Source organism: Ascaphus truei, chromosome 5 (assembly GCF_040206685.1).
Source record: "Ascaphus truei isolate aAscTru1 chromosome 5, aAscTru1.hap1, whole genome shotgun sequence".
NCBI lineage: Eukaryota > Metazoa > Chordata > Amphibia > Anura > Ascaphidae > Ascaphus > Ascaphus truei.
This window is the reverse complement of record NC_134487.1, coordinates 97,875,104-97,889,869: the sequence shown is the minus strand read 5'-3', so window position 1 is coordinate 97,889,869 and position 14,766 is coordinate 97,875,104. Positions and strand designations below refer to the sequence as shown.

Below are 14,766 nucleotides of genomic sequence, written 5' to 3'. Positions count from 1 at the left end.
TGCATTTGTAGGAATGAGAACGTTTACATCTTTAAGACCATCTCTATGAAGTACCTGTATATCACGCTCAGTGCGGTGTATAAACCGATGAACAGAAGAAATTCTCGGTAGAGCAGTTTGTAGATGCTGCCTCGCCATTTGAGGAGTAGTCTGTGAAACCCAAAGAAAGTGGCATTTGCTACTTTACTGGAGTAAGTCACTGTCATCTTCTTTACAGCTTCTGTCTGAAAGGGAAAAGTAAGAACTATGAGACATGGGGAACTGTATGATTTATTTGTTTTTTTATTTATAAAAAGTGTTACCAGGAAGTAATACATTGAGAGTTACCTCTCGTTTTTAAGTATGTCCTGGGCACAGTGTTATGATGACAGATACATGGTTACAAATACATAGATACATTAGGTGAACCAGGTTATACATTATATATAAAGATATTGCATGCACAGTTAAAGATAAAATATGTTATAGGCGAATGTAACAGTTACAGACCAGATTAAAATGTGAGACAGCTTTAGTTTTAACAGAACTTAGACTGGTGGCGGCTGTGAGAGTCTCCGGTAGATTGTTCCAGTTGTGAGGTGCACGGAAAGAGGAGCAGATTGTTGAAACTTGGGATCCTGAACAGTCCCTTGGAGTCGGATCTCAGATCTGTTTGTGCTGTGGGACAGATAATCAGTGCATTGTTTTGTTGTAATAAAGCAAAGAACTGTGGTGTGACTGGTAGGGTGTTTAGAGAGGCATATTTACAGGAGCAGGTAGAAGTGCAGCGAACTGAAGCCCACTACAAGTGGGACATATTATCTATTGAAGAGAAATACATAGTGTTTTGATACCTTATAATTATATTCTTATTGCAGTAATAATTATAGTATATTACTCTCAAACATAAAGGTTTAAAAACAATGTAGTAAATGAAACATAGTTGGAGTACCTTCTTTGAGACCTCATGCAAACACCTTCTGGCATTCGGAAACCCCCATTTCTGTGTCTCACGTACCCAAACATTCAGGCATTTTGGAGCAATGATTCGTTCGTTCATTCTTTGATTCATTCTTTCATTAGCTTATGAGTTGAAATATAAGTTTATTGAGGTTGAGATAAATAGGTTTTTGTACCTATGTACAGCTAGGGCAGCCAGGCCTCAAGAGCCACCAACAGGCCAGGTATTAGGGATATCCCTGCTTCAGCACAGGTGGCTCAATCAGTGGCTCAGTCATTCTGACAAGGCCACTGATTGAGCCAGTTGTGCTGAAGCAAGGATATCCTTAAAACCTGATTGGTTGGTGGCCCTTGAGGACTGGAGTTGGTCACCACGAGCTAGACCAGGGGAGCGCAAACTTTTTGTGCTGCGCCTCCGTCTCTGTGCCCCCGGCTCTCGCACCCCCCTGCCTTCCTTCAGCCGCGTCAGATGACGCTGCGTGGGCGTGCGACGTCAAGTCACATAGTGCCGCGGCGTCTATTGATGCCGCGTTGCCATGGCGACGCAACACAGACGGCTGAGTCCCGGTAAGTAAACAGTTGCAGGGGCCTCACGCGATCCCCCGGCATTTAATTTAAATGCCTGGGGGAAGAGCGCGGGGCCTCTGCAACTGCCCGCGCCCCCGCAGCTCAATCTCCCGCGCCCCTTGGGGGTCACGCCCCCCACTTTGCGCACCGCTGAGCTAGACCATCAGGGACCCTCTCTTGGTTTCACTTTGCAGTGATTTCCTGAATGGCAGGATGGGTGGCATTTACATAAATAGTTTGACCCAGCCTGTTGGAGATACAAACGGGCAATATGTTACTGGGAAGGTGACCTGATTGCCCCAGCTATGTATAGGCTATATCAATACGTAGCAGCACAGGTTCTAATATTACAAACAATAGGTTTTGTATTCTTAAATACAACAATGTCTCGTAACAGAGAACAAAATGGGAATGATGTTTAAATGCAAAATAACTGTACTGAAGCATTACAGCATTTGCGTCAAACGTAAGAAAGAGGTTTTCACATTTGATGCACAGACCTAAGTGGTTTTGTTTTTTGACACTAAGAAAGATACAAAAGTGAAGCAGAATTTGATGCATCCCATACTAAAATGGTCCCAAGGCTCAGCAAATTATCCGGCCGCTCCTCCTCTTAATGTGCACCCCACAACTGGAACAGTCTACCGGAGACTCTCACAGCCGCCGCCAGTCTAAGTTCTTTCAAATCTAAGGCTGTCTCACATTTTAATCTGGTCTGTAACTGTTACATACGCCCATAATATATATTATCTCTAACTGTGCATGCTATGTCTTGTATATAATGTAACTGTACGTAACTGTATTTGTAACCATGTATTATTTGTCATCTTAACTCTATTCCCAGGACATACTTGAAAACGAGAAGTAACTCTCAGTGTATTACTTCCTGGTAAAACATTTTATAAACAAATAAATAAAACGTGCCACGTAACTCCTCCCCAGCGCCTCCCCAAATTGCAAGCTATCATAAAAGGGGCAACAATTGAAGCAAGACACCTGGACAGTTGATACTTTGATGCGGAGATATAAGATGAAAACTACATTATTAATGTACATTTTGATATAAACGTGTCCAAAACATAACAGCCTGCATATGTCTAATAAATAATAGTTATAATAATTATATCTTGAAAATAATAAAATGCAGACACCTACCCATAAGCAATAGTGATAGTGAAACAAAATGAGTTCTGTTGGCTGATGAGATATAAATATTACTATGTATTTGGAAATATCTTACCTTTAAAGAACCACTAAAATGCACATCTCATTGTGAAGATGCTATGTCGTGGCTAGAAACGGTTTCATTTCAATTGAGTTTTTGAGGGACTAGCCACACCAGCTTGCCATTACACCGTATGGTAGGTGTTTCTTTCGCCCATGCAATTAACACCTCCACAAGAATATATATTTAGCATTTTTCTATACACATTTGTTCAAGACCTCATCAAAGTTACAACATGTCTGTTTTAACCTGACCCAAGCGAATTTTAATTAGCTGCAATTGCAGTGATTTTTCCTACTCGAAATCCATTAACTCATTCCTGTCAGTGTTGGCAAACATGAAAACTATTAGTATTTGTGTTGTGCCAGTCACGTGCAGATCATTTCATAGAATTCTTCTATATAGGAAACATACAGACGAATGAAAGTATGAGGAACGATTCTTATAGTGAAAGGTATGAGCTCACCACATCTAAAGCTAAACACTGGGAGAAAGTACTCTAACTGAACACCGGGAGAAGGTACTCTAACTGAACACTGGGAGAAAGTACTCTAACTGAACACTGGGAGAAAGTACTCTAACTGAACACTGGGAGAAAGTACTCTAACTGAACACTGGGAGAAAGTACTCTAACTGAACACTGGGAGAAAGTACTCTAACTGAACACTGGGAGAAAGTACTCTAACTGAACACTGGGAGAAAGTACTCTAACTGAACACTGGGAGAAAGTACTCTAACTGAACACTGGGAGAAAGTACTCTAACTGAACACTGGGAGAAAGTACTCTAACTGAACACTGGGAGAAAGTACTCTAACTGAACACTGGGAGAAAGTACTCTAACTGAACACTGGGAGAAAGTACTCTAACTGAACACTGGGAGAAAGTACTCTAACTGAACACTGGGAGAAAGTACTCTAACTGAACACTGGGAGAAAGTACTCTAACTGAACACTGGGAGAAAGTACTCTAACTGAACACTGGGAGAAAGTACTCTAACTGAACACTGGGAGAAAGTACTCTAACTGAACACTGGGAGAAAGTATTGTAACTGAACACTGGGAGAAAGTACTCTAACTGAACACTGGGAGAAAGTACTCTAACTGAACACTGGGAGAAAGTACTCTAACTGAACACTGGGAGAAAGTACTCTAACTGAACACTGGGAGAAAGTACTCTAACTGAACACTGGGAGAAAGTACTCTAACTGAACACTGGGAGAAAGTACTCTAACTGAACACTGGGAGAAAGTACTCTAACTGAACACTGGGAGAAAGTACTCTAACTGAACACTGGGAGAAAGTACTCTAACTGAACACTGGGAGAAAGTACTCTAACTGAACACTGGGAGAAAGTACTCTAACTGAACACTGGGAGAAAGTACTCTAACTGAACACTGGGAGAAAGTACTCTAACTGAACACTGGGAGAAAGTACTTAACTGAACACTGGGAGAAAGTACTCTAACTGAAAACTGGGAGAAAGTACTCTAACTGAACACTGGGAGAAAGTACTCTAACTGAACACTGGGAGAAAGTACTCTAACTGAACACTGGGAGAAAGTACTCTAACTGAACACTGGGAGAAGGTACTCTAACTGAACACTGGGAGAAAGTACTCTAACTGAACAGTGGGAGAAAGTATTGTAACTGAACACTGGGAGAAAGTACTCTAACTGAACACTGGGAGAAAGTACTCTAACTGAACACTGGGAGAAAGTACTCTAACTGAACACTGGGAGAAAGTACTCTAACTGAACACTGGGAGAAAGTACTCTAACTGAACACTGGGAGAAGGTACTCTAACTGAACACTGGGAGAAAGTACTCTAACTGAACACTGGGAGAAAGTACTCTAACTGAACACTGGGAGAAAGTACTCTAACGGAACACTGGGAGAAAGTACTCTAACTGAACAGTGGGAGAAAGTACTCTAACGGAACACTGGGAGAAAGTACTCTAACTGAACACTGGGAGAAAGTACTCTAACTGAACACTGGGAGAAAGTACTCTAACTGAACACTGGGAGAAAGTACTCTAACTGAACACTGGGAGAAAGTACTCTAACTGAACACTGGGAGAAAGTACTCTAACTGAACACTGGGAGAAAGTACTCTAACTGAACACTGGGAGAAAGTACTCTAACTGAACACTGGGAGAAAGTACTCTAACTGAACACTGGGAGAAAGTACTCTAACTGAACACTGGGAGAAAGTACTCTAACTGAACACTGGGAGAAAGTACTCTAACTGAACACTGGGAGAAAGTATTCTAACTGAACACTGGGAGAAAGTATTGTAACTGAACACTGGGAGAAAGTACTCTAACTGAACACTGGGAGAAAGTACTCTAACTGAACACTGGGAGAAAGTACTCTAACTGAACACTGGGAGAAAGTACTCTAACTGAACACTGGGAGAAAGTACTCTAACTGAACACTGGGAGAAAGTACTCTAACTGAACACTGGGAGAAAGTACTCTAACTGAACACTGGGAGAAAGTACTCTAACTGAACACTGGGAGAAAGTACTCTAACTGAACACTGGGAGAAAGTACTCTAACTGAACACTGGGAGAAAGTACTCTAACTGAACACTGGGAGAAAGTACTCTAACTGAACACTGGGAGAAAGTACTCTAACTGAACACTGGGAGAAAGTACTCTAACTGAACACTGGGAGAAAGTACTCTAACTGAACACTGGGAGAAAGTACTCTAACTGAACACTGGGAGAAAGTACTCTAACTGAACAGTGGGAGAAAGTACTCTAACTGAACACTGGGAGAAAGTACTCTAACTGAACACTGGGAGAAAGTACTCTAACTGAACACTGGGAGAAAGTACTCTAACTGAACACTGGGAGAAAGTACTCTAACTGAACACTGGGAGAAAGTACTCTAACTGAACACTGGGAGAAAGTACTCTAACTGAACACTGGGAGAAAGTACTCTAACTGAACACTGGGAGAAAGTACTCTAACTGAACACTGGGAGAAAGTACTCTAACTGAACACTGGGAGAAAGTACTCTAACTGAACACTGGGAGAAAGTATTCTAACTGAACACTGGGAGAAAGTATTGTAACTGAACACTGGGAGAAAGTACTCTAACTGAACACTGGGAGAAAGTACTCTAACTGAACACTGGGAGAAAGTACTCTAACTGAACACTGGGAGAAAGTACTCTAACTGAACACTGGGAGAAAGTACTCTAACTGAACACTGGGAGAAAGTACTCTAACTGAACACTGGGAGAAAGTACTCTAACTGAACACTGGGAGAAAGTACTCTAACTGAACACTGGGAGAAAGTACTCTAACTGAACACTGGGAGAAAGTACTCTAACTGAACACCGGGAGAAAGTACTCTAACTGAACACTGGGAGAAAGTACTCTAACTGAACACCGGGAGAAAGTACTCTAACTGAACACTGGGAGAAAGTACTCTAACTGAACACTGGGAGAAAGTACTCTAACTGAACACTGGGAGAAAGTACTCTAACTGAACACTGGGAGAAAGTACTCTAACTGAACACTGGGAGAAAGTACTCTAACTGAACACTGGGAGAAAGTACTCTAACTGAACACTGGGAGAAAGTACTCTAACTGAACACTGGGAGAAAGTACTCTAACTGAACACTGGGAGAAAGTACTCTAACTGAACACTGGGAGAAAGTACTCTAACTGAACACTGGGAGAAAGTACTCTAACTGAACACTGGGAGAAAGTACTCTAACTGAACACTGGGAGAAAGTACTCTAACTGAACACTGGGAGAAAGTACTCTAACTGAACACTGGGAGAAAGTACTCTAACTGAACACTGGGAGAAGGTACTCTAACTGAACACTGGGAGAAAGTACTCTAACTGAACACTGGGAGAAAGTACTCTAACTGAACACTGGGAGAAAGTACTCTAACTGAACACTGGGAGAAAGTACTCTAACTGAACACTGGGAGAAAGTACTCTAACTGAACACTGGGAGAAGGTACTCTAACTGAACACTGGGAGAAAGTACTCTAACTGAACACTGGGAGAAGGTACTCTAACTGAACACTGGGAGAAAGTACTCTAACTGAACACTGGGAGAAAGTACTCTAACTGAACACTGGGAGAAAGTACTGTAACTGAACACTGGGAGAAAGTACTCTAACTGAACACTGGGAGAAAGTACTCTAACTGAACAGTGGGAGAAAGTATTGTAACTGAACACTGGGAGAAAGTACTCTAACTGAACACTGGGAGAAAGTACTCTAACTGAACACTGGGAGAAAGTACTCTAACGGAACACTGGGAGAAAGTACTCTAACTGAACAGTGGGAGAAAGTACTCTAACTGAACACTGGGAGAAAGTACTCTAACTGAACACTGGGAGAAAGTACTCTAACTGAACACTGGGAGAAAGTACTCTAACTGAACACTGGGAGAAAGTACTCTAACTGAACACTGGGAGAAAGTACTCTAACTGAACACTGGGAGAAAGTACTCTAACTGAACACTGGGAGAAAGTACTCTAACTGAACACTGGGAGAAAGTACTCTAACTGAACACTGGGAGAAAGTACTCTAACTGAACACTGGGAGAAAGTACTCTAACTGAACACTGGGAGAAGGTACTCTAACTGAACACTGGGAGAAAGTACTCTAACTGAACACTGGGAGAAAGTACTCTAACTGAACACCGGGAGAAAGTACTCTAACTGAACACTGGGAGAAAGTACTCTAACTGAACACTGGGAGAAAGTACTCTAACTGAACACTGGGAGAAAGTACTCTAACTGAACAGTGGGAGAAAGTACTCTAACTGAACACTGGGAGAAAGTACTCTAACTGAACACTGGGAGAAAGTACTCTAACTGAACACTGGGAGAAAGTACTCTAACTGAACACTGGGAGAAAGTACTCTAACTGAACACTGGGAGAAAGTACTCTAACTGAACACTGGGAGAAAGTACTCTAACTGAACACTGGGAGAAAGTACTCTAACTGAACACTGGGAGAAAGTACTCTAACTGAACACCGGGAGAAAGTACTCTAACTGAACACTGGGAGAAAGTACTCTAACTGAACACTGGGAGAAAGTACTCTAACTGAACACTGGGAGAAAGTACTCTAACTGAACACTGGGAGAAAGTACTCTAACTGAACACTGGGAGAAAGTACTCTAACAACACTGGGAGAAAGCACTCTAACTGAACACTGGGAGAAAGTACTCTAACTGAACACTGGGAGAAAGTACTCTAACTGAACACTGGGAGAAAGTACTCTAACTGAACACTGGGAGAAAGTACTCTAACTGAACACTGGGAGAAAGTACTCTAACTGAACACTGGGAGAAAGTATTGTAACTGAACACTGGGAGAAAGTACTCTAACTGAACACTGGGAGAAAGTACTCTAACTGAACACTGGGAGAAAGTACTCTAACTGAACACTGGGAGAAAGTACTCTAACTGAACACTGGGAGAAAGTACTCTAACTGAACACTGGGAGAAAGTACTCTAACTGAACACTGGGAGAAAGTACTCTAACTGAACACTGGGAGAAAGTACTCTAACTGAACACTGGGAGAAAGTACTCTAACTGAACACTGGGAGAAAGTACTCTAACTGAACACTGGGAGAAAGTACTCTAACTGAACACTGGGAGAAAGTACTCTAACTGAACACTGGGAGAAAGTACTCTAACTGATAAGTGCACAAGCTGGGTTGGAAGAGCGTATGACTGGGCTAGCAGTCTTTCATATTTGGTTGGGTAGAGATTTTTGCTCTGCGTCCACTGCATTCTGTATATTTTTGGCCTCTTTTTGAGCAATATAATTGATATGGGTTGGCATGGCATAGGAGCCCAAAGCTGAACTAATTCCAATATACTACATTAAATGTCACCTGCTAGTTTTCATCTGCATTTTTGTAATGCTGAAACTCAGATCAGAACTGCTTAGAAATCCTAAATGTGTAACCCGGTTTCTCTAGCACAGTGCATGGTGGCGTTGCGTATGCCTTACCTGTGCTCTACTGTCATCTACAGTATGTGCTAACAAGGTAATAATTTTCACGTAATATTTGCTCACATGACTATGAAATAAAATGTTCATGGAACCCAACTCGGAAAACAGCACCTCCAGAGACTCCACCTGTAAACCGCTAGAATATTAACCAAACGGCAGAACACACACAGTGCAACAGTACAAGACCCATAGTTACACCCACTAGTTAATGTGTATTAAAGTAGAAGTTTTTAGAGTAAAGCAGGCACAAAGATCAGCATTGTGACTTTATGGGAAATAATCTTTTCCTTTTTTTTTAACATGCGCTTTTTTCACTTTTGTTGAAAATATGACATTTTTTTTCGTTTTTGTTTTCCAAATTGACTTCTAAAATGTTTCCTTAAAAAAAAAAAATACATAAAGTCTACAAAAGGGAGATCACAACATTAAAGAATAATAATCTCCTGTACTGCAATTGCCTCTCACCCCCCCCCCCCCCCCCAAATAGAGGGGACAATACACACAAAACAAACAGGGGCAGGCACTCAAGAGTACAAAATAACACATTATTTATTGGTGGTTCATACTAATAAAGATGTTTTTTTGGTTCCCTAAGGGGTGTTCATCAGGGACAGTTGCACATCTGTTACCTGTTAAATCTTAGGTATCAATGTAGAATTATAATTTTTCCACATGCTTTACATATTTTTTTAAAAAAGGGGGGGGAGGGGAAATGTAGTATTGCTGCATTAGAGCTGTTATATACAGCAAGCGGCCGTGCAGTCGCGCATGCATGTGCGAACGTGCATACATGTGCCGCATGCTTTTCATGTTTATAGAGCAGGGAGCTGTGTATGTGTGTGTATGTGTGAGTATATGTGTGTATGTGTGTGTATGTGTGTGTATGTGTGTGTGTGTGTGTATGTGTGTGTATGTGTGTGTATGTGTGTGTATGTGTGTGTATGTGTGTGTATGTGTGTGTATGTGTGTGTGAGTATGTGTGTGTATGTGTGTGTATGTGTGAGTATATGTGTGTATGTGTGTGTGTGTGTGTGTGTATGTGTGTGTGTATGTGTGTGTATGTGTGTGTATGTGCATGGGTAGTGTGAGTGAAAGGAAGACCTAAGCAAGATTTTTTAAAGAAAATAAAAGTTTAATAAATTAAATATTTTTTTTTGTCACACACACACACACACACACACACACACACACACACACACACACACACACACACACACACACACACACACACACACACACACACACACATTTCAGAGCCGGTATCGGCTCCCCGCTCCCTGCCGTGCGCGCGCGCGGCCCTTCTATAGGAAGGCTGACTAACGTCAGCCAACTAAAATTCCGCGCGCGCGCACGGCGTAGCGCATGCACGGCACTATAGAACGTGCCTTAAGGAACATTTTTATTTGCTTTGATAAACAGTTCTTTATCCACTAAGTCTCAACAGCAATACTCTTAGGTAATACCACTGCAAAAACAATGAAACATTTATTAAATAAAATGAATCACATTAAAAGCAATTAAAATCGTCTAATTGTTTATTTATTTTAATAAATCTGCTGCAATTCTTTAGCACTAGCTAAGGCCTCGGACATGGTCAAAAAGTGCTGAGGCGCGCTGAGGCGCGCTGAGGCGCGCTGAGGGGAAACATTATCCCTATCAGCGTGGCTTTAGACGGCGCTTCCGCAGGCGTGCGGAATTTCAGCCGATAGAGACATTTTAGATTTCCCGCTGAGGGAAGCGCAGGGCCGGTCACGTGACTGCCAGAAGCCAATGGCAGTCCGTGATGTCGGCGCCGTGGCGCGCTAGCCCCGCCTCCTGATCCGCCTCCCACTCGGCACACAAGCGCGCTCGCTGGCGCTTATACAGGGACAAGAAAAATCTCCTGCTTGAGCAGGACAGCATGAGCGTCAGCGCTGCCCAGCGCCGCTCCCTGCACCATGTCCCAGGCCTTAGCCACAGAATTGAAGTCAGGAGACAGTAGTAAATAATCCCTATAAAACCTTGAAGCATCAGTCTGCGCTGATTGCTATTTTTTTTCCATTATTTATGTTTACTTTATAAAGTCTCTTCCTGTCTTTTCCAAGTCTGTGTTTTTTTTTTTTTAATGAATCTGTTGCTTTGTTTAGGAGATATAAGCCATTGAAATATCAAGTGTCCGGGAGGTTAAAATGAAGCTCTCCCCTGAGACCAGTGCAGTCTAAAAGTTACCATGTGTAACCTCAGAAGTTAGAAATTGAGAAAATCGTGATTTTTTTTACATTAGAATCACTTGTTTTTATTTTAGAAAGAGCAGGACATGCTCAGGGGGCAAGATACTCATATTATGAATTAAAGCAGCAATACCACTTTCCAACTCCCCCCCCCCTTCTTTTTATATGTTACCCATGTGACAATTGTGTAGAATTCTACATTCTTACATAAGATGGCAATCGTTTGGTGCTCCTGTTATAAATCTGTAAAAATCCTGATTGTGTGCCTAATATAATGGCTGCTTCAGTCAGTGCAACTCAGCAGCTAAAATCTATCCATAAATGTCTTCTAAGGTAACATTATCTATGGTTACATTTTACAGCTCAAACTGCTGGGAACATTGGCAACAAATTATCCCAAACAGGAAAGTGTTACAAAGATCTTGTAGTGTTTGGGAGGTGGGCTAAAACATGCTATAGAAATCAAAGGGTGCTTTAAAACTCATTAAACATGTAATGAAGATAGATACTATTATCTAATACTACTGATTTAAAAAAAAAAAACACCCCATATAAGATTTCATACGTTTTGCTGCTTTAAAACCACATAGGATTCTGGGGAAGATTGCTGCTTTAAGTCTTGCAGAGCAGCACCTCTAGTCGTGACTACAGGAGTTCACTCCTCTGAGTTGCAGTTACTGCTCTTAAGAACTCTTTTTAGCAGGCATGAAAAGACTGTTCCTTTCACTGTTAACTATCTGTCCCTTTTGTAGCCCACATATTTGTTGTACAAACAGAAAATGATTTATAGAGCTACATTTGCTTTGTTACCACCATTACAGACATACAAATGCAGCATTCATAAAAAGAAATCCCTGCACTAAAGAAAGGTCAAACTAGATCGCTGAAGGTTATACCTTGGCAATTTCAGCTAACACTGGAGTTACCTTCCCTTCCCCTGTGACTTCGCTAAACATACTTGTTAGTGGAAGTAACAAGACATGATAGATGCGTTCCCATGATTACAGCAAATGGCAGGTGTTATTATAGTATTACATTTACTTATGCAGCACCTATCACCTGAGATCAGACTCCAAAAGACTGTTCATGGTCCCAAGGTTCAGCAAAGTATCCGGCCGCTCCTCCTCTTACCGTGCACCCCAAAACTGGAACAACCTACCAGAGACTCTCACATCCACCACTAGTCTAAGTTCTTTCAAATCTAAGGCTGTCACACATTTTAATGTGGTCTGTAACTGTTTCATACGCCCATAATACAAATTATCTTTAACTGTGCATGCAATGTCTTGTATATAATGTATACCCTGCTCATTATGTAACTGTATTTGTAACCATTTATTATTTGTCTTAACTCTGTGCCCAGGACATACTTGAAAACGAGAGTTAACTCTCAATGTATTACTTCCTGGTAAAATATTTTTATAAATAAATTATAGGAAAAGATCTTGCACAGTTTGTTTTTGTTTGTTTTGTTTTTTACTCCAATTTCAGTTTTATGTTTGTAAAAAAAACTCTAGAGCACAAAATGTGTAATTCGGGAAAAATGGTAAAACTTCCTTCTTAAATCAACCAGACATAAAGAAAGTTATGGTGGATAAAAAAGTGACCATGATCCCTCCACCGAACAGTGTTCTGCAAATAAAAATACTACTTGTGAGCACATTCACATCCCAGACAGGTCCACAAACCTGCCTTTCCCCATTTAGTTTTTAAATCAACAAATAAAACAATAACATGTCAACTTTCATTTTCTACTAAACAACAAAGTGCTCTGAGAAATTGACATCACTCATATAGCTTCATGATCAACCAACCTGATTTGAGAATCAGTCCTTGGAGGGTCCTTAGAGTGGTCAGGGGACACTGTAAAGTTCAGAACTGGTACACTCACAGTCTCCTGCAGCTGGGTAATCCAGGCTTTTCCTACAGTACAGTGCAATAAAGAGTCCCTGGTGACCAGACTGACAAGCACAGGGGGTTAGAGTGTCTTTCCCGCTGGTAGCCTGTTTGTGCCAACATACACTCTGTCAGTTACATCAGTGACTGTGCCGGGGGACGAAAACAGCCAGCAGCTGCTGATCTTGCTCTTTCTTATTCTATATTTACACATCCACCTGCCATCCAAAGAAAACTATTGACCAAGGGATCCCTGAATGCATCTAGATGTCACTAAAGCCTTACTGACTGTCTGTGTTTATTTTTTTGGACTGGGCAGCAGTTCCTTCTCAGAAGAACACAATGTGATGATATCTTAATGTCTGGAATTAGTGGCCACCTAGAAACATGCCCCAGGGTGCTAGGATATGTGACACATTACCAATACACACACACACACACACACACACACACACACACACACACACACACACACACACACACACACACACACACACACACACACACACACACACACACACACACACACACACACACACACACACACACATGTATATGTGTGTGTTCTACATTGTGATTCACAGGCCTAGTATGTTGCATGAAAGTGCAGGTAGCATAAAGACGGGTTTCTCCCAAGGGTGTTAACGGCCGAGGAGTAATGAAGAAAGTTCTTCTGAAGAGATTCAACTTTTGTGAAGAATTGTGACGAACAATTACTACGACCGCAAGGGAATAGACTTCAAGTTCATACATTATAACAAATGCTGGTGACTTGGGAAGGAAATAGAAGATAAGAAAAAAAATAACGGGTGTAAAAAATGATGTACGGTGGACAAATTAATTTGGAGGAATTTATCTAATTAAATTTTTTTTCCTACTATGATTTTTAACCCTTCTAACCGTCAAACAATGAGAGTCAGTGAGGAAAATATGTAACTAATAATGTTTTTTTTGTGTTGTTTTTTTTTAGGCAGCAATCCCATCATTTTGACACCCTACTTTGTTACACAATGGGAACCAGAGGCTCCCCCAGACCTGCACCACATTATTTTCAGCTTTGGGAATTCCCGTTTCCTGGATACCTATAGGATAGGTGACGTTACCTGCATTACTTCCTGGCTTCTCCCGGATTTACATTTAGAAAGCTGCAGGTGACATTGCAGCTTCCTATTTGCTTGCGGGGCCCATGAGGGTTGAACAGCTGTTTTGTGGCATATCTTGGGACCCAGGAGGTCCTGAGCTGAAAACAATGCAGTTCATCTTCAGCGAATCCTGTGCTTCCCATGTTGTAAGAAAAACAGGGAGTAAAAAAATAAAAAGGGGCCGCTGGGATTGCTGCTTTAATCTCTATCATATAATAATGGTAACTCCAGTACCTGAGAGAGAACATCACAGCAGCCACTCACTGAGTAAAGGCACTGCCTCTGTAAACAACGACACTGAGTTTGAATCATGTGAACCTGGTTCAATTCCCGGTGTCGGCGCCTTGCGACCTTGGGCAACTCACTTTATCTCTCTGTGCCTCAAACACAAATAAACATAGATTGTAAGCTCCACGGTGAAAATTTCTATGTGCTGTTTACAGCACTCTATAGTGTAATTGTGAAGCTCTTTGAGTCCCATTGGGAGAAAAGCACTATATGAAATAAAGTTGTTGTTATTATTATTACAACATAGAAAATACACAAAGCTGTGCAATCCCCAATGTATATTGAAGTTGTTTCCCAAAGGTCTAAACAGCTGTCTATTCCGGGCCATGGAGACTCCGTGAAAGTCTATAAGACAGCTGGTGCTAAAAATCAGTTTGACCCCAAATCAGAGAAACGCACATAAAATCCATGAGTGCTGACAGATCTGCATGGGGTGGATTTGTTGGGATAACTTTGGGGCAATAGATGTGTTTACCGCTGTGGGCTGTTTTTTCCTTTTTAC

General features: G+C 41.4%; 1 protein-coding gene across 2 annotated transcripts in view; it reads right to left on the bottom strand.

The window, feature by feature from the left end:
- The window catches only part of BEST3 (bestrophin 3), a 47,431-nt gene extending 34,513 nt beyond the window's left edge, over positions 1-12,918 (bottom strand). The window contains exons 1-2 of one of the 2 annotated variants that reach the window (XM_075600265.1): positions 12,753-12,918; positions 55-224 (exon numbers count right to left, since the gene is read on the bottom strand). In XM_075600265.1, coding sequence (XP_075456380.1) covers positions 55-206 — 152 coding nt within the window. In that variant the 5' untranslated portion in view covers positions 207-224; positions 12,753-12,918. The remainder of the gene's footprint in view (positions 1-54; positions 225-12,752) is intronic. The other variant, XM_075600264.1, reaches the window with a different exon arrangement.
- Positions 12,919-14,766: the final 1,848 nt, after the last annotated feature.